A 27,884-nucleotide genomic window follows, 5' to 3' on the forward strand; every position below is an offset into this window, starting at 1 on the left:
TTTCAACCACTAGAACGGCTCTATGTTAGCAAATGTTGGGATTTAATTGAAGGGTATTTTTATCTTTTTAAAAAGTTTAATTTGCTTGAAACGAGGGATGTCGATGATATACTTTTCTTAACCAAAAAAAAAAAAAAAAAAAAGATAATATACTTTCCGTTAAAAGCTGATATATAACATAGACGTTGAGGAGGGCCCAATTCATTTCTCGCTCATCAGAAAAAGGCGGGAAATTAGTAAACCAGAGAAGGAACTGAGTGACTAGGGTTTTCTCACTTTCAACCCCAGATTTCCAGTTGGTAGAGATGGAAGGAAGCTCTATTGAGACTCCCAAAAATGGAATATTTGGAAGCATCGATCTTCGGCCTTGTGAGCGTGCGGTCGATCTCACCGATCAGATTCATCAGCTCCCTTGCTGCATCAAACACGACGGTCCCTGTTCTGTTTCTCACTACTTCAAACCAAAGGATTCAGGTGATGATTATCACTTCCCTTGCTTTCCTCTCTGGTTTCAGTTTTGGATTATATGCTATATCTGAATCGTCTATTTTGTCCTTTTGGAGTTAGATATTCAGATTTTAATTTTATTTAAAATTTTGTTGCTTTGTGTGCGCGCTGAAAAAGGTATCGAGATTGAGGGTTTAACTGTAAAGGAGGCATATTTTAGAGGAAGGAAACTACATGGTACTACCATTCGTCTCCCTGATGGGTATTCTGGTATGCTTCCTCCCTCATTTCCACGAATCTATTATTTGAAAGTTTGATTGCTTAGTTTCTTTTATGGCTACTGCACAGGTTGGTCGTCACCTTTGTTTTTGTGGTGGTCTGTGCGATTTTGTCGTTTCAGTTTCATCTCTTATGCTGCCACCATTAGCTGAGGTTGATTATCTAATTACGTTGACTAACTCTTTATTCGTTAGGCATTTTTTTTATACTAGGTAAAGTTCAGTTAAGTCTCGGTTAAAGTATCTGTTGATACGGAATCTCGCTCGTCCTTCCCTGTCACGAACCTGCAAGATACGAGCTCGACCTTGGGGGGTCGAGGTACGTCTCCGACGAACAAGTCAGTACCAATATTATAATCTCAACTACTCAATAGAGAACTCAAGTAATTGATCACACAAAGTATGAATACCTGCCCTATAGTGTTTTACCTGATGTGTTTATATAGAGTATAGTGATGGAGTTATATTCGGAATATGACTCTAATGAGAGTTGCCATAGGAGAGTAACTCTTTGGGAGAGTTCTTTAACCTAACTGGAACTCCTCTGTGGTTGTTGGTCGGTAGGACTCTACCCTTGTGAGGTTTCTTATCCTGTTAGGTGGATGTTGTTTATCACTCTGGTCGGTCCTACCATGAACCGCCTGGTCGAACTTTACTAAGTATCGAACCTGGTCTGATCGTGCAACTGCTGGTTCAGACCGGGAGATATAGAATGACCATTTTAGTCATTAACATAAGCCCCCCAGTCCATTGTGGTCGAGAACTGTGTTCGGCTCAAGGGAGTATATTGTTCTCATTTAGGGGATGCATGGTCGGACCGACCAACACCCCCTTTATCGAAATCTGTAACGTCCCACTCATGGCTAGCCGTCGTTTTTGCGCGGAAGCCGAAGCACGTTCTTCAAAAAGTGTGCGTGTTTTGACACGTGTCATGGCTGTCGCGTCGTATTAAATGCTCGCAGGATGATGAAGAGACTGTTGATCTCTTACCGTCCACGTGATGCTTTTGTCGCTCGTTGGATGGGGATATTTGGATGTTTTAATCCTCGTCGTTCTTTTAAGGGATTCAGAAGACCTTTGGATTGGAATCTTTTTCCAATATATAAAGGTGATCGTCATCTCCTTCCTCATTTCTTCCTCTGTGTTTTTGCGAATTTTTCCTCTTGCAAGTTTTTTGACAAACTGACAAACGAAGTCTTCCTCTTGCGATTGTTTGAGAATGAAGTCTGTTTGTCCCCCTGTGGAAGAGTTTACGACTTTCGCTTCTTCTTTTCTTCAGGAAAGCTTCAAACGAGTAAGTCTTCTGCATCTCTTTTTTTTTTTTTCTTCTTTTCTTTTCTGTTGACTGTAGTTGTAATGGCAATCCTCTGTTCATCTCTTACGTATTTCCTTTTGTTTTCTGTCTTTGTGTATGTTTTTCTTCCCCTTTTTTCTTTATATTCCCATTTTAAAGAGTAATGGTAATAATGAAGAGAGGTTCTGCGACTTTAATACATAGGAGAGACTTAGATGAGGGTCCTTCTTCTTCTGCAATCCCCGAACAATCGATAGATCCCGAACATAGTCTTGGTGATAGGTCCGAAGAGGTGCCTGAGGAATCTCTTGGTCGAGAAAAACTTAGCTGGGATGGTGAAGAGGCAATAGAGTCCCGTCCTTCTGTAGTTGGTAAAAGTGCTCGAGCTCGTTTTAAGGCTGAGCGTCAACGGTGGAAAGATAGTCTAACCCTTGAAGAGTATAAGTTAGAACAAATCAAGGAGTTGACTCCCGACCACATAGATTATGACCCTTATTCGTCTGGTCCCGACTTCATACCCTCCCAAATGACAGAAGAGCGACTAGAGTTTCTTCGAGTAAAATATGAAATTCCTTCAGATCATAGGATTCGTGTCCCTACCAAAGATGAACGTGCCAACTCCCCTTCCCCGAGCGAGTTTGCCCTTTATGAGGACGCTTTGAAGAGCGGTTTACGTCTTCCCGTACACCCCTTGTTTATAGGTGTAATGATACATTTTAAAATGTGTCCGGGTATGTTTGTGCCGAACAGTTGGCGCAATTTCATTTGCTTTTGGGGTTTTTGCCAAAAGGTAGGTGTTCGACCATCCCTAGATTTATTTCTTCATTTCTTCGTGGCGAAGAAGCAGGAGCAAGATGGTTGGTTTTACCTTTCCAAGCGTACCTTCTCCCAGTGTGGTTGGGAAGGTAACTTCGTCGGGACGGGGACTCTGCCTTCCAACACGAAAGGTTGGCGTCCCAAATTCTTTTTTGTTCGGCCGCCCTCAAAACCTTCCTTTCCCATTTTCTGGGTTTGTGGACCGACTACAGGTTCCAATGACATCCCTACCCTTTCCGGAGCCGAGCAAAGTGCCAGGGAGAAGATTCTTCGGCTTCCTACCGAGGATAAGAACATGTTTGCCGTTCATGGTCATTGTCCGGAATACCCCAATGTATTACGTTATTGGGGATTCCTTCCTGGTATGTATCCTTTTTTGTAGATATTCAATTTATATCTATCTTATTCTGATCGGGAATAACTTTTTTATGTCTTCCCAGTGATGCTTAATCGGGCAAACTGTTCTCGGGCAGCTGATGAAGATATGGAGGAGGCGGAAGCACGGATCCCTACCAAGTCTGATCGGGTCCGTTCTGAAAGAAGGAAACAAGTTGTATCTGGCCCAAAAAGACCTGCTGATGTGTCCGACGAGCTTCCTCGGCCGAACAAGAAGAAAGCTCCATCTTCATTTATGGCTGGTTCAGCTGGGGATGCCTCTCCTTCCGCCCCTCCCAAAGATATTCCGAGCACCCAAGCCACTGGTGCCCCTTCTTCCGGACCACTCAAGGCAGGATCTTATGTTTTAAATAACAAAGATGATGGGACTGAGGTTGCCAAGGCTTGGTTGCCGTCAGTTTTGCTTCCAACCGATCAACAATTTCTTCAGAAAATTGGACCCACCCGAACTCATGATATAATGACCAGGTATGTATTTATCGTATGAGATAGAGTTTCCCGCACAGTCCTCCTTTATCATTTTATGATTTTTTGTTCTCTTTGGGTAGGTTACTTTGCGCCTTGACCTAAGCTTGGGGAGGAAATCTGGAGACTGCTCGGAGAGATGAGTCCACCATATATAAGCTTAATGATAAAGTCAAGGACTTGAGTGGTCGGATGGAGACGGTGATCGGTGAAAATGTCGTCTTGAAAGATGAGAAGGCAACCTCAGATGCTCGGGCATTGTCTGCCGAGGAACGTATTTTAGCTCTTGAGCGTGAGGTTGCTAGCTTGCAGAAGTCTTTAGAGGACAAAGATGTTGCCTTTACAAAGGCCGAGCAAGAGAAGGATCAATATATACGGGATTTGACCGATCAACTTGCTCGAGCATGCCCGGTCTCCTTCGAGAATCTTTCCGAGGAATTACGTCGGGAAGTGATTCAGAGGTGGGTCCGTACTAAAGGTTGCATAGGGTTTGTCTCCAAAGTTGCAGCCTCGGGATTTAAATATGGTCGGAAGGATGCTTTTACCAGGCTCGTTGAAAATTATCCATAGGTCGATCTTGGACTTTTACAAAAGTATGTCGACCCGAGCATCTTCGATGAGCTTAAACTTCCTCGACCATCTTGGGCTGTTGGTAAGAAAGCTTTCCCCTTGCCGAAGAAGGTGAGCGTACAGGATTTTTTGGACTCCGACTGGGAACCGGCCCCTGAGGAGGAGGATGAAGCCGGCCCCTCGACGACCACCGATCCTGCCGAGCCCTCGACGACCTCTGTTCCGACCGATCCTACTGACCTCACAGCTTACGATGATGTAGTGGCCGAGTAACAAATCTTTTTGTTGTTGTTGTTCACAGTTTTTAAACAATGACAAGTTTGTAATAGATAATTTATCATAGGTTATTTTGCCCATGTAAATTTTTTCTTGTCAATGATATTTTCCTCTTTTTGTACCAAGTACGCTTGTTCGGTATGATATCATTTTTGGCATATTCCTCTCCTTTGTACGAAGTTTACTTGGTCGTAGGAATACATTTGTTCGGTATATACGTGCTCGTTCTTGTCATGCGTTTATATCATTCCAAGCCATGCTGTTCGGTATAGTAAGGTTTGTTCGGTCATGGTCTAAAATAGGTGTTCGTCAACAACTGTTTGTCCATAACCCCTTCCTCGCGGGCATGATAACTTGGTATGTCTTTTGAAGTATTCGTGCCTAAGGAATGTTAGGTCTTTATTGCCTATTGAGTGTAGGTCTTTTTCTGCCTAAGTAATATCTTAGGTCTTCTGTGCCTTAAGATTCGTAGGGCCTTCCTCGAAATCTCAGGTCTTTTCTGCCTAGGTCTTTTTCTGCCTGATATTTTCAGGTCTTTTCTGCCTGAAATTTTCAGGTCTTTTTTTTGCCTGAGATTTTTAGGTCTTTTCTGCCTGAGATTTTCAGGTCTTTTCTGAGCGTCTTGTTGAAGTTGCATAGTAATTTGTACGAATGTCTTTATTTGTATATAAAAACTAATCTGACTTATTGGGATTATGAATTTCCCATGTTGTCTACATACTGAAATAAATAGCAAAACGTAAATAAAACGCTCAAAAATTGTCATGTTTACGATTTTCTCAGACACTATTCTTATTGATAGTATTTCCTGAGATTGTTCAAATTCCATGATCGAGGGATCTTGTCGCTCGTTTCCGGATCTTGTAAATGATATGCTCTGGGAGCGACTTGTCGTATGACTATGTATGGTCCTTCCCAATTTGGGGACAACTTTCCTTGATTGGTTGGATCTGAAGCAGTTGTTCGGTGAAGTACCAGTTCGTCTGGCAAGTATTGTTCATTTCGAACCTTGGCATTATAATATGTCGCTATTCTTCTTTGATATTCTTCAAGACGGAACTGGGCTTTGTCCCTTACTTCGTCAATCAGATCTAGATTGGTTCGCATTCCTTCAATGTTTGCCTCTTCTTCGAATTCTATTTCTCGAAGTGATCCAATTTGGATTTCTACTGGGACTCTAGCCTCTGCTCCATATGCTAGTCGGAATGGAGATTCTCTTGTGGTCGTCCTTGGAGTTGTTCGGTACGACCATAGTACGCTAGGTAGTTCATCTACCCATCTCCCTTTTAGCTGGTCGAGCCTCTTCTTGAGCCCGTCGAGCATGGTTCTATTAGTAACCTCGACCTGGCCGTTACTTTTGGGTTAAGCTACTGAAGAAAATCTATGCTCGATCCCTTGTTCTTTGCAGAATGTTGAGAATGCTGCATTCTCGAATTGTTTTCCATGGTCGGTTACTAATATTTTTGGAACTCCATATCTGTATGATATGTTATGCTTGACAAAACGCTTCATCTGCTCGGTACTGATAGTTGCAAGGGGTTCAGCTTCTACCCACTTTGTAAAGTAGTCTACTGCCACTACCAAATATTCTCTTCCTCCCGATGCTTTAGGTAACTTCCCTACCAGGTCTATTCCCCACCTTGCAAAAGGTATTGGGGATAGAGTTGATGTTAAAGGAACTGCGGGGGTATGGGAGATTTTTGCGTGTGCCTGACACTTGTCACACTTCTTAACGAAGTCTTTGGCATCTTCTTTTAAGGTTGGGCAATAGAATCCTTGGCGTATAATTGTATTACAGAGTGTTCGGGATCCTACGTGAGATCCGCAGGTTCCTTCGTGAACTTCTCTTAAAACATTTGTAGCTTCTAATAGTCCCAAGCATCTTAGAAGTGGTCGGGTGAAGGATCTTTTTGTATAATAGTCCGTCCCTGATCGTGAACCTGGCTGCTCTTTGTCTTATTGCCCGAGCAATTTTTTGGTCTTCTGGGAGCTGATCGTTGTCAAGATAATGTATGATCGGCTCCATCCACCCCAGCTCGGTTGAAATTTGCATGTGGTCGACCTTGTTTATGCTAGGGCTATCAAGTTCTTCAAGGTAGATCACTGGTGCTTGGACATCCATTCCTTCCGTAGCCAAGCGAGATAATGAATCAGCCTGGTCGTTTTCAACCCTTGGTACTTGAGTTATTTCTAGCTCTTTAAAGTATTGTTTGTAATTGTTGACCAGGTTTAGGTATTTCTCCATCCTTCTTTCTTTGGCTCCATAAACTCCCTTCACCTGATTTACAATCAGCTGTGAATCACTTTTGATTTCTAGATGTTGAATGCTTAGAGCTTTGGCCATCCTGAGTCCTGCTAACATGGCTTCATATTCAGCCTCATTGTTGGATGCTTTAAACTTAAAGCATATTTTATTTCAAATCCCCCAGGACTCTTCATTAATAGGCCTGCTCCACTTCCTTGCGAGTTGCTCGATCCGTCCACAAACAGAGTCCATCTTTTGATTGATTCTACCCCTTGTTCGTCCTCCTCGTGACTTGTTTCTTGTTTTTCAACAATGAAGTTTGCCAGGGATTGAGCTTTGATGCTTGGTCGGGGTTTGAATTCTATTTGATGTTTGCTCAATTCCACTGCCCATGTCACCATCCTTCCGGCCAGGTCTGGTTGGTGAAGGATTTTTTTGAGTGGTAAATTCGTCATTACTGTAATGGGATGAGATTGGAAATATGGACGGAGTTTTCTGGCTGCTATAACCAGTGCCAGGGCTTGTTTGTCCACTTCTGGGTAGCGAGTCTCGGCATCATTCAGGACATGACTGACATAGTAGACAGGTTGTTGTATGTTACCCTCTTCTTGCACGAGAACTGCACTAACTGCCACCGACTAAATGGCTAAATATAGTTGTAGCTCCTTTTTGTTGGTCGGCATAACGAGCAAGGGTGGTCGGGATAGTTTGTCTTTTAGGTCTTCAAATGCTCCCTGACATTCATCATTCCAGATGTTTCCTTTCTGACCTGCTACCTGCTTTAAAATTTTGAAGAATGGCAGACATTTCTCCCCTAATCTAGAAATAAATCTATTCAGTGCTGCCACCCGACCAGTTAGGCATTGGACTTCTCTGATGGTTCTGGGTGCTTTCATATCCAAAATTGCCTTGATTTTCTCAGGATTAGCTTCGATTCCTCTTTGGGATACCACGAACCCGAGGAATTTTCCCGAAGATACCCCGAAAGCGCACTTTTCAGGATTGAGTTTCATCTTGTATTTTCAGAGTACTTTGAATACTTCTGCCAGGTCAGTTAGATGATCTTCTTTTGAGATGCTTTTCACCAGCATGTCGTCCACATATACTTCCATATTTCGACCAATTTGATGTTTGAAGATTTTATTTACCGCTCTTTGGTATGTTGCTCCCGCATTTTTTAGAGCGAAAGGCATTACTTTATAATAATAGCTATCCCTATCAGTCATGAATGCTGTATGCTTTTCATCCTCAGGGTGCATAAGGATCTGATTGTATTCTGAATATGCATCCATAAAACTGAGCATTTCATGTCCTGCTGTTGCATCTATGAGAAGATCGATTCTTGGAAGTGGATAGTGGTCCTTCGGGCAGGCTTTGTTGAGATCTGTGTAATCAGTACACATCCGCCACTTCTCGTTTGCTTTTTTGACCATTACTACATTAGCTAGCCATTGCGGGTGGTCTGTGCGTTTTATGAAGCCAGACTGTCTTAGCTTTTGCACTTCAGTTCGAATGGCTTCATGTTTTTCAATGGCGAAATTTCTTCTTTTCTGAACAATCGGAATTGCCTGTGGATCAATACAGAGTTTATGCTCAGCTACCTCCCTGTCGATCCCTGGCATGTCTTCAGCCGACCAGGCTAAAACATCAGAATTTTTCTTTAGAAACTCAGTGAACTCTGTTTTAAAATCTGCTTCTTGCTCGGAACCGATCATGGTACCTTGCTCCTTCTGGTCGGGATTGAAGTGGATTCTTTATAGCTTTTCCACTGGTTCAACTCTTTGCAAGGTTTCTTCATCACGGTCGTCTCTGACTTCAATAGTCATGGTCGAGTTTGTCCTTTTCTTTTTCCGCATGTAGTCGTTGTAACTTTGCCGGCTACTTTTTTGGTCGGCTACACATTCTCCAATTCTCTCTATGGTCGGGAATTTCATCTTCATGTGTAGCGAGGAGACCACTGCTTCGAGTGCGCAGAGGGTTGGTCGTCCTATGATTGCATTGTATGCTGATAAGTCTCGTACGACCATAAAATTGGTCTGTACGATCCTATCCCGTGGGTGCTCTCCAATCTGTAGCTCTAATCGGATCGTTCCTTCTGCTCGGGTTGATGATCCCGTGAAATCATAAAGCTGGGTTTCGCATGGGACGAGCATATTTTCCTTTAGCTTCATCTTTTTGAACGTGTCCAAAGATAATATGTTTGCTGATGATCCAGTATCCACTAGGACTCTATGGATCTCAGTTCCTTCCAAGAGAATTTTGACTACCAAGGCATCATCATGAGGGATTGTGATATCCCGTAGATCCTTGGAAGAGAAAATTATTGGCTCAGTAGATATATTTTTATGGGTTTCAGTATTCCCAATATATCGCACTTTTCTTTTTGCTTGTCGATTTGATTCTTCTGTCGGACCACCAAATACTGTATATACTGGAGATCTTTTTCTTTGTTTTTCATCCGCCTCAGGTCGGCGTTTGGCCGGACTTCTTCTTTCTTCCCTGTGGTCCGACCTTTCTCTCTTCGGGACAGGGTTGTCCTGTGGTCGGTCATCTTGCTTAGGTTGGATATACTTCTTTAAGTGTCCTCGAGAGATTAAGTTTTCTATCTCCATCTTTAGATTTTTGCAATCGTCCGTCCAATGACCGTGATCCTCGTGATATTCACAATACTTTTGTTTGTTACGTTTTCCTGGCGGTGCTCGGATTTTATCCGGCCACTTCAGATGTCCTTGATTTTTGATTTGCATCAAGATTTCGGATATTCTTGTATTCAGTGGTGGGAGATTACTGATCTCTTGCTTTTTTGGGGATTCTGGTCGAGCTTTCTTGGTCGAGCTTTCTTGGTCGAGCTTATCCCTAACATCCTGGTCGGTGGTGCCCTTTCTCGACTGCTCCTTCTTTCGGCCCTTGGCTCTCTCTTTCGAGATTCTATGGTTTCCGAAATTTCTGCTTGTTTATGACTTCTTTCATTCAGTTCCGCATATGTTTTTGGCATATCTTGGAGTAGTCGCTCTAGCAATCCTTCATGAGTAATTCCTTGGTATAATGCATGAAAGGCAATTTTCTCGTCCATGCTTTCAATTTGCATGGTAAGATTATTGAATCTTTGAAGGAAACTTCGGATAGATTCCGTTCTACCTTGTTTTATAGCAAACAAAGTGTCTTCTCTTTTTTTTCAATCCGACTCCTCCCTGGAAGCGTAGCACAAACACTCGTCCTAGTTGATCGAAACTCATAATCGAACCGCTTGGCAACGCCAAGAACTAGTCCAATGCGGAACCGGTTAAAGAGGCTGCAAAACTTTGGCACATGGCTGCCTCATTATGCTTATAGATTGACATGGTCGACCTGTAGCGAGTGATGTGATGTTTTGGACATTGTGATCCGTCGAACAGTATAAAAGTTGGGCATTTGAAGCTTTTTGGTATTTCCGCCTCAGAGATAGCTTGGATGAAAGGATCCTCTTTTAGAAAAGCATATAGCTCATCTTTCTTTGGATCGTTTAACTTGTTTACCTTCTCGTCTAACTCTTTGATTTGTTTGCTCAAACGCTCTTCCCTCTTGCTCGGTCCGGACTCAACTCTTTTGTTTTTTGGTTCTTTGAGAGGATTGTTGCTGCTTCCTCGATCATTATCTTCGTTGATCAGAGGATCTTTATTTGGAATTTCTTTCTCAGATGCCCGGGACTTTTCGCCTATCTTCTCTTTTAACTTTTGTCCGTCTTCCAGAGATGGTCGAGGCGTTTGATCGGGAATGACTAGGTGGTTATTCTTGCTTCCTTCAAATACTTTTTGAGTATTTTTAGGGTCTGCATTCGGGGCAATTATATGACCCAAGGCCATCCTGACTAGTTCATTCAAGGAGGATATTTCCTCCCGGAGCTTTATTTGTTCCTGCTGGAGTGTCTCAACTTGATTTGCTAATGCTCCATGATTCGGGTGTTCGGGATTTTTCTCCCCTTGATCGGTATTTTTCTCCACAAGGTCGGGATTAATCTCCACCTGATCGGGAATTACCGATTTTTCAGGTAGAGGATTTCCCTTCGCAGCATCATCCTCCACCTACTTCTGATTTACGGCCTTCACTTTCGATCGCACCATGACTTTTTGATGCAGTTCTCACAGACGGCGCCAATTGTTGATACGGAATCTCGCTCGTCCTTCCCTGTCACGAACCTGCAAGATACGAGCTCGACCTTGGGGGGTCGAGGTACATCTCCGACGAACAAGTCAGTACCAATATTATGATCTCAACTACTCAATAGAGAACTCAAGTAATTGATCACACAAAGTATGAATACCTGCCCTATAGTGTTTTACCTGAGGTGTTTATATAGAGTATAGTGATGGAGTTATATTTGGAATATGACTCTAATGAGAGTTGCCATAGGAGAGTAACTCTTTAGGAGAGTTCTTTAACCTAACTGGAACTCCTCTGTGGTTGTTAGTCGGTAAGACTCTACCCTTGTGAGGTTTCTTATCCTGTTAGGTGGATGCTGTTTATCACTCTGGTCGGTCCTACCATGAACCGCCTGGTCGAACTTTACTAAGTATCGAACCTGATCGGATCGTGCAACTGCTGGTTCAGACCGGGAGATATAGAATGACCATTTTAGTCATTAACAGTACCTTCCTGCTGCTGTCCTAGTGTTTGACCAAAAAAAATTCCTGCCTTTCTGAAAGGTATTGGGGAGCATGACATAATTGATAGAGTTTGAATAATTTGATTTTCTCATGGAACATTATAGAAGGAACACCTAGAAATCACCAACAAAACCGGAAACAAAAGAAAGCAATAGAGATTTAACGTGGTTTACACACCAATGCACTGTGCTATATCCATGGGCAAAGAAGAAGAATTTTCACTATATAAAAAAATAATTACAATATAGGCCTCTCAATCGCCAAAATGGCATTACAAATCACCCATAACCCTAAGGTGAAAAACCCAAATCTCACTAGAACATAAAGTACATATAGATAGAATTTAAACGGGTAAACTGGTCGACCCATTGGGTCGGGTTGCCCAAGCTTGAAACCTGAATTGATCTCTCGAAGCGGGTCATTTGGGTTGCTCACCAAAATGTCTTGGTGCGGGTCAGTCTTTGAAGTTGGGAACAAGAATGTGTCAAACATTAACAAATCTCCAGAATTTTTCCAACTGAATATATTTTATAGATATGTATTTATCTTCTTTTATGAAGTCATTGTGAAATTTGGGTTTTTAGCCTAAGATTTTAGGTGAAACTTTTCATAATCGTGTTTTGGCAATTGGTTGAGAGATCTCCATTTAATATTTTTCCTACATAGTGAAAGTTCTTCTTCGCCTTGAGTGTATCACATCAATGATCTGGCGAAATGGGTAATTCGGGTTGCCCTCCAAAATATGTTGGTGAGGTCCATCTTTGAAGTCGGGTAGAAGAACTCGGGTCGCACATAACAAACATATCAATATTCTGTATCAAATGATCACATTCTTTCCTATCTGCTTCTAATAAGAGTGGGGCTTCTTTATGCATTCATGTGGGTTCCTCTTGAGTGATAAATGATGCTGCTCTATTCCTCTCCAATCAGCTGGTGTATAAAATCCACCTTTCGACCAACATTTTGAACTAGATTGCTTGCAAAACCTACTCACTGAAACCCTAATGAGTCTTTTGTCACTATTGCACATTGCGAACCTAATCCCCCTGAGGTCCTATATCATCTTAGTGTTAATGTGACGTAAAATGAAGAAATCATATCATTTGAAGACTTCAGGTGGTGTAGATCATAGTTATTGAGCCCAAGACTGGGTTGGGCTTATGTTGGAACTGAAGCTAAAAGTTGGTTTGTACCTGTTTTCATGTGCCTTTGTGGAGATATTGGGTCTTTAACAATATGGAATTTTCTGCTTATTATAGACTTCCAATGAAGGAAATGTTCAGGTCACAGCAGAATGCAGTACAATTCTTGCAGTTGACAGTGAGAGCTTCAAATGTAATACTGTACTAAATATCTACAACCAACAATATTAAGGAGGCTTAAAACTGACTGGTCATGGGATACTTTGTTGTTTATTTATTGTGTCTTGTAAATGATGTTTACCCCATCAATACAAGAAAAATAGGGAGAGGGCATACAGACCAATGCATCCAATGGATACCACACATTTACACATTTGTTTCATGTCCAACATGGGTACTTCGACTGGAATGCCAGGTCGACAAATTACTGGTATAAGCCATACCCTCCTGCATAACTTCCATTGTTGGATGGTCTGTAAGTGTACCCAATGTAAACTTGACCTCTTTGGCCACTGGATCTTGGATTCTGGTAGCTATGGTTTTTGTTGTTTCCGGCCATAGGCATACAACAATAACCTCAGCCTTGGTCACATGGATTTATGCAAAACATATTTATAATTTAAAACTGACTGAAAGTAAATGAAGTGAAGAAATGAAGACAAAAGAGATCATAAGTGTGGATTAGAAAATGGAAGTACGAGGAAAGAGGCACAGCCCATTCAAGCTAGGAAATTCTTAGCTAGATGGGGTCAATGACTTGGATCCTTGGTCTCCAATAGGCTCTATTGGAGGTCATACTTGTTACAACACCTAAACACATGCCATTCCACACAACCTCTCCAATGGTTATTTTTAGACATGCCTTTAGGTCTTTTAGCTCCTTCAATTAGAATCAAATCACTGTTTTCTGTTGGAGCATCCTCATCCTTCCTTGAATGTGACCACTCCACTTCAAACAACATTCTCAAAGCTTGGCATTGATCTCGGCAACTCCTGAATTAGGTCTTAAATTTTCATTTCTTTTCTTTGTCCTAGCACATATTTGATATTTTGACATCCTCATTTCTACTATGAATTCATTCTCTATATGACATTTCTTAATTCCAATGATGTGCCTCATACATCATAGCAGGCCAGTCCTATTGATGTAAATGAACTACCTTGGACTGATCGAAACCCAGTTGGGAATCCAAATGGACATGAACCTGGTCTAGGTTCAGCAAATTTTAGGATTTTATTTTATTTGGGAAGATAATTTATGTCTTTAGTTTATTTAATTTAATTTTCTTTATTTTAGAAGTAAGCTACGTGGTGTATTTGGTTTGTCTTCCGAATCTCACTGATGTAGCCTCAAGCGAATGAGGGGATGGCCCACTGTCAATTCTTTTTCTCCAAAAAGTTCCAGTTCCATCCATCTTCTTTTCTCACTTATTTCTTGTTTAGATTTCATTACTTGTCATGATTATCACTGGTTCTGCTAAGACACCAATGTTGAGGGGCACACACCGCAGGGGTAGAGTACAAGGAAGTGTAGGAGATCAATTCCAAACATGGTAAGTAGTTTCTTAGGAACTTGGGATCGTGTTGTTAGGATTTGCCTTTTGCTCTATTAGGGTTAGGGGTTAGAGAGAATTGAGGGGATTGAAGAGAGTATTTTGGGCAAGCTTGTTGCGGAGAGGGGAAGACCCTCGGGACAGTGCACTGGATTGAGTTTACTGGGTTGGAGTAGGAGCAGTAGCAGTTGCAGGTTTTGGTAAGGGTCTTGGGAATTGTAATGGAGTTACCGATTGATAAATAAATGCATGAGTCCTTTTCTGTTCATTGCAAGACTATTTCCACTATCCTTTACTGCTTTCTGTGATTTTACTGTTCATGCTTCAATTTGAGGATTGTGTAACTGATATGTAGAGAGAGGAATGTTGAAATACAATGTTTGGCAGAATGGCTTCTTAGATCAATGATCTCAAGCCCTCTATTTATAAACAAGTGGAAAGTAGAATATTACAAGGAATAGAAGTTTACATGAATGCAAACTTTAATTTAACTCCTATACAAACTCTTATTAGACTTCTAATAGAATCCAACACTCCCCCTCAAGTTGAGGCATAGATATTAGTCATGCCCAACTTGCCTACAATAGGAAGGAAATCTCTTTCTTTCAAACCCTTAGTGAAAACATCGCTACTTGGTCTCCCAGATCTTACAAAAGGCATGCAGATAAGCCCTTGTTCCAACTTTCCTTTGACAAAAAACCTGTCAATTTCAATGTGCTTAGTTCGATCATGTTGCATTGGATTATTAGCAATACTAATAGCAGACTTGTTGTCACAATATAACATCATAGGGTTTGGAACTTGAACTCTAATATCTTGCAGCAAGCCTTTCAACCATAGTAGCTCACAAACTCCACGAACCATAGCTCTATATTCAGCTTCGGTACTAGATAAAGCTACCACATTCTGTTTCTTACTTCTCCAAGTAACTAGATTACCTCCAACAAAGGTACAATAACCTGAAATTGACTTCCTGTCCGGAGATCCAGCCCGATCTGCATCGGTGTATGCTTCTACTTTTAGATTATCGGTGGGTGATAGAAGTACTCCTTTTCCAGGAGTTCCCTTCAAATACTGTAGTATTCTGGTAACAGCCTTCATATGAGCTAAAAATGGATCATGCATGAATTGGCTCACTATCCCTACAGCATAAGCGATGTTTGGCCTGGTGTGGGACAAGTAAATAAGCTTCCCTACCAGCCTTTGGTATCTTCCTTTGTCCACTGGTTCTCCCTCTTTTTCTTTAAGTTTAGCTCCAGCTTCAATAGGGGTATCAACTGCTTTGCACCCCAACATTCCCACTTCTGATAATAGATCTAGGACATACTTTCTTTGGGATAGGAATATACCTTTATTTGATCGAGCCACCTCAATCCTTAAGAAATACTGTAACTTCCCTAGATCTTTAATTTCAAATTCTCTGCCAAGAAAGTCTTTCAGCTTTTGAATTTCTTCACCATCATTCCCTGTGATGACAATATCGTCTACATAAACAATGAGAAGTGTGATGTTAGTACCTGACTTCTTGACAAATAGTGTATGATCAGCATTGCTTTGCTTGTACCCAATAGAAGTCATTGCCTTTAGAAGGCGTCCAAACCAGCATCTAGGAGACTGTTTTAACCCATATATTGACCTCTTCAACCGACAGACTTTCCCTGCAGTATTGTCATCGGAAAAACCATGTGGGATTTCCATATAGACCTCTTCTGCTAACTCCCCATGTAAGAAGGCATTCTTTACGTCTAGTTGGTGCAAGTTCCAGTGTTTGTTCACAGCTATAGACAACATAACTCTGACAGTATTTAGTTTCGCAACAGGGGCAAAGGTCTCCTGATAATCAATCCCATAGGTCTGGGTAAACCCCTTTGCAACTAGTCTAGCTTTCAACTTGTTAACTGATCCATCCATATTTTGTTTAACCACAAATACCTACTTGCAGCCCACTGGTTTTTTTCCTGGAGGAAGTGTAATCAGCTCCCGAGTGTCATTTTTCTTCATTGCTTGCATTTCCTCTACCATAGCTTCCTTCCATCTCTTATCAGCATAGGCTTCCTGCCAACTTTTAGGAACAGATACGAGATGATGAGAGAGGATATAAAAGCACGGTAGGAGTCAGACAAAGAGTTATAAGAAACATATTTAGCTATGGGATGTTGAGTACAAGATCTGACCCCTTTTCTAACAGCAATAGGAAGATTGGAAGAAGATACCTCAGTAGAATCTGATTCTGGAGCAGGAGACTGAAGTGGTAACGTATCACCTTTCTCCACCTGCTTTAGCCGGTTGTATTTCTTCCTCTGATAAGTCTTCACCTCCTTATTATGGTCAATCTGGTTTTGAAAGACCCCAACAGTGTGTCTCACAGAAGTGGTCTCCCCCTGGCTAGGTTCTTCACATGGTTCAAAAATCGAAGGGGGAGGATTAGAGTCCTCAGGTATACTGGCCGAAGTCTCCCCCTGGGCAGGAAACTCTTCTGGGACTCTTAAGTTGTGTTGGTGTGTGATAGGAAGATCTAGAGTCGGAAAGAACACCTCTCCTCTAGGACTCTCCCCCTGAAGAGGTGTATAGTAAGGGCAAGACTCATTAAAAATTACATCCATGGATACAATGGTTTTCCTGGAAGGAGGATGATAACATTTGTACCCTTTCTGAGTAGCAGAATACCCCAAAAATATGCAGCGTAGGCCGCGGGGAGCTAGCTTACTCTGATGGGCTGTTATTCTGGCATAACACACACATCCAAAAATCTTTGGGGGAATAACAAAAGAAGAGGCTCCCTGAAGAATCTCATTAGGACATTTAAAACCAAGTATCCTACTGGGCATCCTATTTATAAGGTAAGTAGCAGTGAGAATAGCGTCACTCCAGTATTGGTCAGGGACATTCATAAAAATCATAATGGAACGGGCTATCTCTAAGAGATGCCGATTCTTCCTTTCGGCAACCCCATTTTGGGCAGCCGTATCAACGCAATTGGTCTGATGTATTATGCCAGAATCAGAGAGATATCTTTGAAATTCACCATCAATATACTTTGTGCCATTGTCACTGCGAAGGATCTTCACAGTGGCATTGAACTGAGTTTTAATCATATTATGAAAATCATAAAACATCGGAAAACCTCATTTTTTTGTTTTAAAAGATAAATGCATGTAGAACGAAATCAATAAAAGTAACAAAGTACCTATGGCCAGTAATAGACACACGTCGGCGGGGACCCCACACATCAGTATGAATTAGCATAAAAGGAATAGGTTTTCTATTATGAAGAGAAGGTAAATAAGTAGAACGAGTCTGTTTTGCAAAAATGCAAGCTTCACAGAAAAAATTATTTTCATTATAAGAAGAATCAGGAAATATTTTCTTAAGAGTTCCTAGAGGGGGGTGACCTAGCCTACAGTGCCACTGATGAAGGTCTGATATTACCGAATGGACTGGATTAGAAGATGTAGTCAAAGCAGACGTAGATTCTCCAATCAGCTCAAGCAAATAAAGTCCATTGTCTAGTTTACCACGTCCAATCTCCTTCCCCGTGACCAGATCCCGGAAGACACAGTAAGATGGGAAAAAAGTTACTTTACAATTCAAGTCATGTGTAAGACTACTGATAGAGAGCAAGTTAGTAGAGAAAGAGGGAACATGTAAAACTTTAGACAAAGAAAGTGATGGAGAATGCTGAATGGTCCCTTTTCCAGCAATGGAAGAATAGGATCCATCAGCAATTCGAACTTTATCCTTTCCAGAAGTTGGAGAATATTGTGAGAAAGAGGAGGATAAACCTGTCATATGATCTGTAGCTCCCGTATCAATGATCCAAGGAGTAGAAACTGAAGAAGCTTGAAAGCTTGTAAAGGTTTTACTTGAAGTAGCAAGGTAGGTGTTGGTATGGGTAGTAGAGGAAGCAGTGGTCAAGGCTGTACCATCAATAGTTGTCATGTTGACAAAATCATCTGCAGTTCTTCAGTCTTCACCCTTTCGAAGTAACAGAAATGTCGCAGAATGCAATAGCCAAACAACCCAAACAGATCTACCTCTTTTTTTTTTCTTTTTCTTTTCCAGTAATGACAAATATGTCCTTGAAAAAAACGGAATTTGCAAATAAATCTCAGAACTTATACAAATTTACATATAAGTCCCTGTAAAGCAAATTTACCAAAATAACCCTCAAAACTTGAATTCAAAATTTAAATTCAAAAATTGAATTCAAAAATCAAATTCAAACCATAACAGGCTTAAGGAGAACAGCCCCAGTCGAAGAACCTTAATAGCAGAACCCCAATCGAAGGTTTCAGATGACTAACCAAGCTTTAGAATCGCAGGCTTCAGATGAAGAATCAGACAGAAAAAATTGCAGGAGCTGAAGCCGAAGCTTTTGCGAAGCCAGCGGAAGTTGCTGATTTCTTCTTCTCTTCTTCTCTTCTTCTTTCCTCTGTTTTCTGTTCTTATTCATTGAATCGAGACGGAACAGAATCGTCGTCTTCTTCTTTCTTTTTTTCTGTTTCAGTTACGGAACTGAATCGTCGTCTTCTTTTTTTTTCTTTCTGTTTCAGTTGGTGACCAAGATGGTACTGAAAAACTGCCTAGAACTGAAGATTGGCGATGGGTTTGAAAAAAAATCAGAAGAAGAAGAAGGTAGGTCGCTTCCCAAATCGAATTTAGGCTCTGATGCCATGTTGAAATACAATGTTTGGCAGAATGGCTTCTTAGATCAATGATCTCAAGCCCTCTATTTATAAATAAGTGGAAAGTAGAATATTACAAGGAATAGAAGTTTACATGAATGCAAACTCTAATTTAACTCCTATACAAACTCTTATTAGACTCCTAATAGAATCCAACAAGGAAGGATCCCCGGAAAGGCTAGGGTATTGCAGGGCTATTAGGAGGATCTGTAGGGTCCTAACGGGTTCATTTGTCAGCAAAATCTTGAGTATTAGACTTTGGCTTCTCTGGCAACATGCGGATCTGACATCATTTCTTTCAGTGTTGTCCTGTACCCATATTTCAGTGGAGAGTATTTTAAAAGTGTTGTAGGGTATTGCAGGGCTATTTGGGGGATCTGTAGGGTCCTAACGGTTCATTTGTCAGCAAAACTGAAAGCAAAATCTTGAGGATTAGACTTTGGCTTCTCTGGCAACATGCGGATCTGACATCATTTCTTTCAGTGTTGCACTTTACCCATACTTCAGTGGAGAGTATTTTAAAAGTGTTCAGAATGTTATCCATTTTTGTTAATCTGACTTCATTACTGAAATGAAACAAGCAGATTTTAGTCATAATTATCAACCTTGAATGTTCATGCAAGCAAAGCCGGATTTAGTATGAATTAGTGACCCTGAGTTGTACTTAGGTCCTGTGTATATAAACATAGAAGTGTCTTTCCTGTATCTCTGTGTGCTGATATGCTTTTACTTTCTCCTTTTCCTGTCACATTAAGGTTTTGTCTTGGGAAAAAAGAAGAATCCAGGGGAAAATAAAGCTTCAGAAATATCTAACTGCAATATCAACTGTTGGGAGAATGCAGCAGCATTTCAAACAATTTCTTATTGGAATCATGACAATCTTCCTTCACATGATGACACTTTCTTGCGCTGTTTTCATTGGTCTGCTGTTGCAAATGCAGTAAGTTTGTTCACTTAGGCTATGAAAGAGTGTGCGTTTGAGTTTATTTTTTTAGTCATATCTGTCTGCATGTGTATAATCACCCTCATTCATATATTTGCAACATGCTTTTGTGCTTATCTGTAGGTGACCCCATTTAGTTGGGGAACAGGCTTCTTGTTGTTTTTGTTCTTATATGTACTTAAATATTGCATATTCTAATTGAAGAAATTCATGATGCTCCTCGTGCCTTCTGCAACATAAACATTAAGTACATAAAAATGCACTTTTTGTATATTGCATGTATGCACAACTTGAAAGGATGCTTGTAGATTTGCATCTTTAATGTATAAGCGTAACTTTTCCTGTGATCCTATCTATAGAACTTAGTTAACGTAACTTTTCGCCTTTACTAGAATAATGTTATTAAATTTGGGATGCTGGAGTCGGAAAATCTTATTTAATTTCTGGTTGACAATCCAATATTGTGGACACATTGCAACTGAAGGGTATTCCTACATTGGAAGTTTTGATGAATCACATCATATGGTATGATCTCTCATGATTTATGGGTATGTCTCAAATGAAAAATGGTACTTTGATCTCTCACATCAATGCATTGGCATTGCAAACATAATAGTTCTAGTAGTCCATTGAATCTCCAATTATTACTGTGACTATTTTGTTCATTTTCAGCATTATTCATGTGTCAGGAAAACTGTGTTAGGTGCTAGCTGACAATTGCACATTGGGTGTTGAATTGATATTTAATCAACCCAGAGTAAGAGCAGGGGGGGGGGTTGAATAGGTTGAACCAATGGACAGTTGCCTCTTTTTAATTATTATTATTATTATTATTATTATTATTATATAAAACAAGTATGGGTGTAGGAGATAAAATCATAACCGCAAGTAGCACACGGTTTTATAGAAGTTTGGCTCAATCGAGTTCTCTAACCATGGGAAGATTTGCACTAGTGATTCCCTATCAGTTCAATAGGTGGGGAAACAATACCTTTACAATTTTGTTAAAGGACAAAAGAATCTTTATAAATCTTGACTCCGGATAAGAATATCTAGTCTCTTATGAATGAGAGAGTCCTTGTACTTACTCTAAGTGCAGCTTGGAGTTCAAGTACACAATCACTAATTCAAATGAGAATAGGTTGAAGATTATCTAGCAAAGGGAGTGTGACATATTACCCTTTGAGCAATTGATGATGCACAATGATATGGATGAAGTTGCAATAGATCAATGGTCCCTTTGAATGATTTCTTCCTCTCGATGGTACTTGAGTAAAGATACTTCCATTTTGGCTCTTTAATTATGAGCAACCGCACGCAAGGAGAATTCGGACATCTAGGGAGACAACTTGAGAGAGACAAGCTTAAAAGATAGGCTAATCACTGGATTCTTGATTGTGATTAAAGGTCACTAAGGCCTCTATTTTATAACAGAAAATGGGATTGGTTTGAATCCCAACCAATGACAAACACTTATGTTGTTGGTTTTTCAGTCAACCCGTACATGTGTCAATTGCTCAGTACAAATAGACATTATAGAAAAATAGCCATCAAAGGGTTATTTGGCCACTTGGTCACTTGATGATTGACCTGCACTTCGACTGTTAGCTGATGGTTGACTTGCAATGTGAAGGTTGCTACTATCAAGCTTCTGACTTCATCGATTGAAGCATTTTGGTGAAGATGGTTGACTTGCACTTCAACAGTTGATGCAATAGTAGCTCATGCATGAATGTCCAAATCATTAAAATATGAAAGTGCACTCTCATGTATTTACATCATGCCAAGTGTCCGAGATTCGATGCAAGGTCTTGTCTTTGTTGGCGTGTAGTCTTTAATTCTACAGTGTTGATGTATGTTTTCTTTAATGTAACTTGTCTCAATAAATCTTTGTTAAGAGTCCTTCCTTTTGTTGCAAGTTCTTGATATTGATATTGACTTCCATATATACGTTCATTAATTTGGACTTGATTGACTCTCATACATGCATGAAGATCTTTTGATTTGGTCTTTCCTTGTATGTCTATGTCCAAGCATGTCAAGTCTTTCTTTAATTTCCTTTTAAGTAGACTGTTAGCATATACATGTTTGTGATTCTCAAAATTAGTGGAGGGTAAAAGGGTAATTTCCAAGTTATACTTATATGTCAACAACAACAACAACAACAATAAGCCTTGTCCCAACTAAATGGGGTTGGCTATATGGATTCTTGCCTTCTAATCAGTTCTGTTTAAGGCCATGCTGGGTACGAGGCCTAAGCTATACATATCCTTTCTCACCACTTCTCTTAAGGTTATCTTAAGTCTACCCTAGCTTTTCTAGTCCGTTCAATCTAGATTATATCACTTCTCCATACAGGGGCATTTATAGGTCTCCGTTGAACGTGGCCGTGCCACCTCAAATAACTTTCTCGAAGCTTATCACTTATAGGGGCAACTCCCAAACCAAATCATATTCCTTATCTTATCCTTCCTAGTTTTGCCACTCATCCATCTTAGCATCCTCATTTTTGCTACACTGAGTTTATCTATATAATTCTTTTTAACAGCCCAACACTCTGCACCGTACATTATAGCTAGTTTAACAACGGTCCTATAAAATTTTCTTTTAAGCTTTAATGGAATACGCCGATCACATAAGACCCTAGACGCACCTCTCCATTTCATACACCCTATTTTAATTCTTTGGGAAACATCATCCTCTATATCACCTCTTTTATTTATAATTGAACCTAGGTACCTAAAACAATCTGTTAGGACCCTAGGGATGAGGCCATGTGGAATGAGGATTAGTTTAGGTAATAAATAGAGGTAGAAGAGAGGGAGAGGGCATCGAATGTTTGGAGAGTCATGTGGCCAGCCGTAGGCTGAGGGAACACCGTGAGGTGTGGGGGTGACTGGCACCATAGAAACCAGTGTTATCTTGTTATTTCTTGCATTCTTGTATGAATTTTTGGGAAATATTATTAGGTTTTTATCAATTGGCATCAAAGCATTCACTATCCTAGGGAGGTAATGGCACTGCCTTCATTTTCTGGCAAAGGAGAAAGTCAGAGATGGATTCTAGAAATTATGTTGTTTTGCTGGGCGAACCAAATCGAGGAAGAACAGTGGCTAGGAGTGGCGATCCAACATTTGGAAGGAGAGGCACTCGACTGGATCTATGGCAAGGACTTGATGGAATTTACCTGGACAAACTTCAAGAAGGCGTTAACGATTTCGGTAACGGGAAGGTTGCAACGAGTCTTCCTATTGAATCTGTATTGTTTCTTGGAGAGGAAGAATCGCAAAACCACTTTGTAAAATCAATAGATAAAGCGGTGGAAGTTGCAGCCGGTTGGGATGTGTCTCACCCAGCATGGAGAAGAGAGAAGAGAGAGAGAAGTTCAGGTATCGATGCCTACCAGCCCAAAGTTGAGAAGGAGAGAGATCATGCCGATGATTCGAAGAAGAAGAAGGATCGAAGGACTCCAGCAAAACTCACTGAAAAGCTGCAAACGACGGCTGAAGTTTCTATCCCCAAAAATTGGGGAAATACGATGGTGGAGTTGGAGGGTTTTTAGGGTTGGTTTAGTTCACCCCAGACCGGGTTTTGGGTTGGTTTCACCCCTTAAGAGCCTAGGTTCTTCTAATTGGGCCCAACTCAAGTACACTTATCCTCCCACATAGGGCCCAAACGAACCAAATATAAAGATTAGGCTGCTTGGTTCCCAAAGAAACCTTCTTGGGCCCAACCTATCTCTTTAACCCCAAGCCCATCACATTTTGTTAACCCATATTTCTTAATCCATTTCATTTTCAAGACCCACAGCCCAATCCAGCCCATCAAACCAACGTCCCACCCATTTATCATAAGCCATAGTTTGTATTTGGACCCCACCCATTTAACACATCTATCATGTGCCTGGCCCGTTTCGTTACCCCAAAGTCCACTTCTTCTGATTTTTAATTTGGGCCCAATTAACTCAAACAGACCAAGGTTCAACGGCTCAGTTCAAACCAACGATTCACCAAACTAGTGGTTCGACCGAGCCAAGAAGAGGAAAATACATCGTCTTCAACCTTTGGACTGCAAAATGGAAAGGGAGGCGGCAACGATGGGTCTGCAGCGACTGAAGGGGAGATGCAATGCTTCATTACGGCGAAAATAAAAAAATTCCAGACCAAGCGCTTCGCTCCAAGTCTGATTTTGAGCAGTGGGTGTGTTATTCAGCCAAGGAGGACGATATTGAATTACTACGGTTATGCGGCACCATCATACGACTAAACTTCAACAATTTCATCACCTTGGGGACAAGGTGATTTTCGAGGGGTCGGTAGTGTTAGGACCCTAGGGATAAGGCCATGTGGAATAATGGAATGAGGGTTAGGGTTAGTTGAGGTAATAAATAGAGGTAGAAGAGAGGGAGAGGGCATCGAATGTTTGGAGAGTCATGTGGCCAGCCGTAGGCTGAGGGAACACCTTGAGGTGTGGAGGTGACTGGCACCATAGAAACCAGTGTTATCTTGTTATTTCTTGCATTCTTGTATGAATTTTTGGGAAATATTATTAGGGTTTTATCACAATCACTTTGAGGAATCCCCTTATTGTCAAGTTTCACCACCTCATCGTCTGCCCAATTATGATGAAAGTTACAAAGTAGATATTCTATTTTCATTCTACTTAGTTTAAAGCCTCTTGATTCCAAAACTGCTCTCCATGATTCTAATTTGGTATTAATCCCCACTTGAGTATCATCAACCAACCAATATTATTAGCAAAAAGCATACACCAGGGGACCTCATCTTGAATGTCTTTGGTTAATTCATCCATTACTAGTGCAAATAGATATGGGCTTAATGTTGATCCTTGATGTAGCCCAACTGTAATTGGGAATTCATTACTTTGTCCCCCTCCTCTTCTTACACTTGTCATCGAACCATCATACATATCCTTAACTATGTCTACATATTTACTTGCAACACTTATTTTCTCTAGTACTTGTCAAATTAATGCTCTAGAAACTCTATCATAAGTTTTTTCTAGGTCAATAAAAACCATATGAAGGTTTAAATTTCCAACTTTAGAATTATTGTTGTCTCAACTTCTTGGGATTAATATTTTGACGTTAGCTAGAATATTACATGAAACCAACTCATATGAGGTGGATAGGATTGGTTTAGGGGAAAAGGTTTAAGTTAGGGCTCAATGGTTAAAAGTCTCACGCTTGTAAATGATATTTTAAGGATCAAGGATATTTAGCCATCCCATGGGAGATACAGGATAAATTCCTTGAGCTGGGAAACTGCAGTCTGTAGGTGTCAGATTGGGTTGAAACTTGGCGGGAATGTAGGTTATAATACATAGAAGGTATGAGGGTTGTTTTGTGGGTTTTAGGGAGTAAGGAAATTTATGAAAATATTTATATCTTGAAAGTGGATCGTCAAAATGAGTCAAACTAGGTTCTAAGGTCACTAGGGTTGGGGGACTTTGTGCCTAAAGTGTGGGGCAGATCTAACAGTTAGATTGGCATATAGCTGACCATGAATTTCAGGTCTCTTGAGAAAATTCAAGAAAATAATAATAAAAAAAGATTAATATGTGGACAATGGAGTGTAGGCTGCCAGATACCTGGATTGGGGAGCCTTGTGAAGCTTTGGATCGAATGGAGATGGAGCTTGTAGGCTGTGAATTCAGTCATAGCAAGAATCAAGGCTTGACTTCACCATAGACCTTAAGTGTTGCTCAATCATGGACCTTCCAAATTGAACAAATGCTGTTGAGAATACTCAAATGATAAGCTCTATTATATCAGAATTGGATGGTCTCCCCATCGAGTGGAGGGCTTAGTTATACATAATAAGCTAGAGTTCTAATATGATTTAAATCCCTAACTGAAGCCTAAGTGAAAATAGAAACCAAGTCAAAGTAGAAACTAGGACACTTAAAATTGAAATAAAATCATGAGACTATTTTACCCTTATAACCTAAGTTTTCAGAATTTACTTGATTGAATCAATTAAACTAATTAATTCACCCATTTTCATACTTAGGCACTAAACTTTTGAGCCCATAGAATAGGCCCATGACAACACAAACATGAAATCAAGGCTTAACCGCAGGTTGATTTCAAAGGAAAATAGGCTAATTCAGTGTTGGATCTGCATCATATCTACACATAGAATGGATGCTGTTACTACATACCTGTCTCTGTTTTTTATTTTATTATTATTATTTTGGGTATCCTGGTGCATACCTGTCTTAAAATGTAGCAAATGCTGGAGCAATATGTCAATTTCTTAATCCTGGTGGGATAGTTTAGTTAGCATTTGGCAAGGACCAATATCTCATTACCTTATAAATAAGCAGTCAGGAGTTAAAATCTCCTTGGGCCTGCCTATCCGAAAAGGAAAAATTATGTCCCTTGCCCATATCAGTGCTTGTACTTTATCCATAAACTAGATCTTCAAAACAATCAAGACTCCATATTTGTAAATTATCAAAGAAGTTAGACCTCAATATTGAATGATGACTGTTTCATGTGGTTTGAGTGTCAGTATGTGCATGAAGTTTGTTCTTTCAAAGTATTTTGGTTTAGGTGTTATGTACATCTGAATAGTTGGAGTGGTCGTAGGTGTACTTTTAGGCAGACGAGCTAGAAATGTCAGTTGGATGCAAATTCTACTGTTGACAGCTCAATAAAACATATTGTGCCACACATTTGTTTTTTAATATAATATTCACATCAGGATAGTATACATAGAATAATATGTGCTGAAGAAATGTAAGTGGAAATGTAAGTGTTAGAAATTGGAACTACAATTTTACTGATCTACAATATTAGCTGGCTCTCTATTCTATATAGATATTTCTTTGGCACATCTTGCTTCCTTACCTAGTCATTCTTTGCATGAATTCAGTTGCACAAGCCCATAACTGATGATGATTTGGCTTCTACATCACTTCTTCCAAAGTGAAGCTGATGGATGAAATTGAAGCTTAAGTTGGTATTGAAGCAATTTTCAAGTACTGCTCCTGATTTCAAGATCCAAAGGACCTGTCAACGGATTCAAAATGGTTACTTAATGCTTTTGAGTATCTAAGGAATTTAACTCAAGGGTTGGTGCATTGTCAATGCTTAGCTTGATAAGGCCTCAAAGTTTCTCCCATTAGATGTTGAATTTCTCAAAGGGATTGCGAGCACTCCTACATGTTAATCCTGTAGCAATGGTTAGCTGAGAAGGTTGCTGTAAAAAAGAGAAAGGTTTCTTTCTTTAAGCTTAATGCCAGATGCTGTTCCTAGATTCCTTTCTTAGAATGTGGCATGTACTCATGTCTATTGTATCTAAAAGGTCCGCTGGAGCGTTAGAGATGATGGTTGTTCTCTCTCTTCTTCTTCTTTTTTTTTCTTCCTTAAATTGAAAGGAACCTATGCTTTGCCTCCATCTCCGTGGAGATAATTTTGGTATTTATTAGGATTTTAAACATATCATTTCCTTGATTATGTTGCAGTATATAGGGTAGTATAAATATCTTCGACAATTTACCCCCACCCCTATATACTCCTATTCAGTGATGCCTCAACTTTTAACTGTATATTAGGAGATGGGGGTTATTACATATATTACACGAGAAAGTCGAGTTAAGATGTTGTAATATATGGTATTATATAATAACTGTCTCAAACACATAGATAAAATTTCACATAAATGCTATGATAACGCCTAATAATCGATATTTACCGAGTAACGCCTCAGCTAGTAGCTTTATATACTGGGATTGTTCCATTATCAGTAGGGAGAGTCGAATTCATATGCACAAAACTTAACATAAATATTTAGAGAATGCCAAATAACTGATATCTACTCGGTAATGCTTCAACTGGTAGTTTAATATTAAAGAACGATAATTATTACATACATCATGTGATTTTCATTTAGAGTATTGATCATCTTTAGGTGAGCAACCTTCAGATATTTCTGTCATTTTTTTTTTTTTTGGCATCTTACTCCATAAAAGAAGGTTGTGGACGGTTATTTCTGTTCAAAAAATGCAGAAAGACACGAGAGGTATTGGAAGTTGGAACGTTGCCATGTAGCCCGTAATTAACCCAACTAACATTTCGCAAAATCGGTGGCTTTAAATCACTAAG

The 27,884-nt window shown here is 40.2% G+C and overlaps 1 protein-coding gene across 1 annotated transcript; it reads left to right on the forward strand.

Annotated features, from left to right (window-relative positions):
* The first annotated feature begins 261 nt into the window (after nucleotides 1-261).
* Nucleotides 262-27,607, forward strand: LOC149027112 (ribonuclease H2 subunit C-like protein). Its single transcript, XM_089159306.1, has 4 exons — nucleotides 262-474; nucleotides 625-717; nucleotides 19,566-19,750; nucleotides 26,653-27,607. The coding sequence occupies exons 1-4, from the start codon at nucleotides 306-308 to the stop codon at nucleotides 26,707-26,709; spliced, it is 504 nt and encodes a 167-aa protein (XP_089015432.1). The 5' UTR covers nucleotides 262-305; the 3' UTR covers nucleotides 26,710-27,607.
* The last annotated feature ends 277 nt before the right edge of the window (nucleotides 27,608-27,884 follow it).

Source organism: Hakea prostrata, chromosome 1 (assembly GCF_041222555.1).
Source record: "Hakea prostrata isolate BN-2017 chromosome 1, UWA_Hpros_2, whole genome shotgun sequence".
NCBI lineage: Eukaryota > Viridiplantae > Streptophyta > Magnoliopsida > Proteales > Proteaceae > Hakea > Hakea prostrata.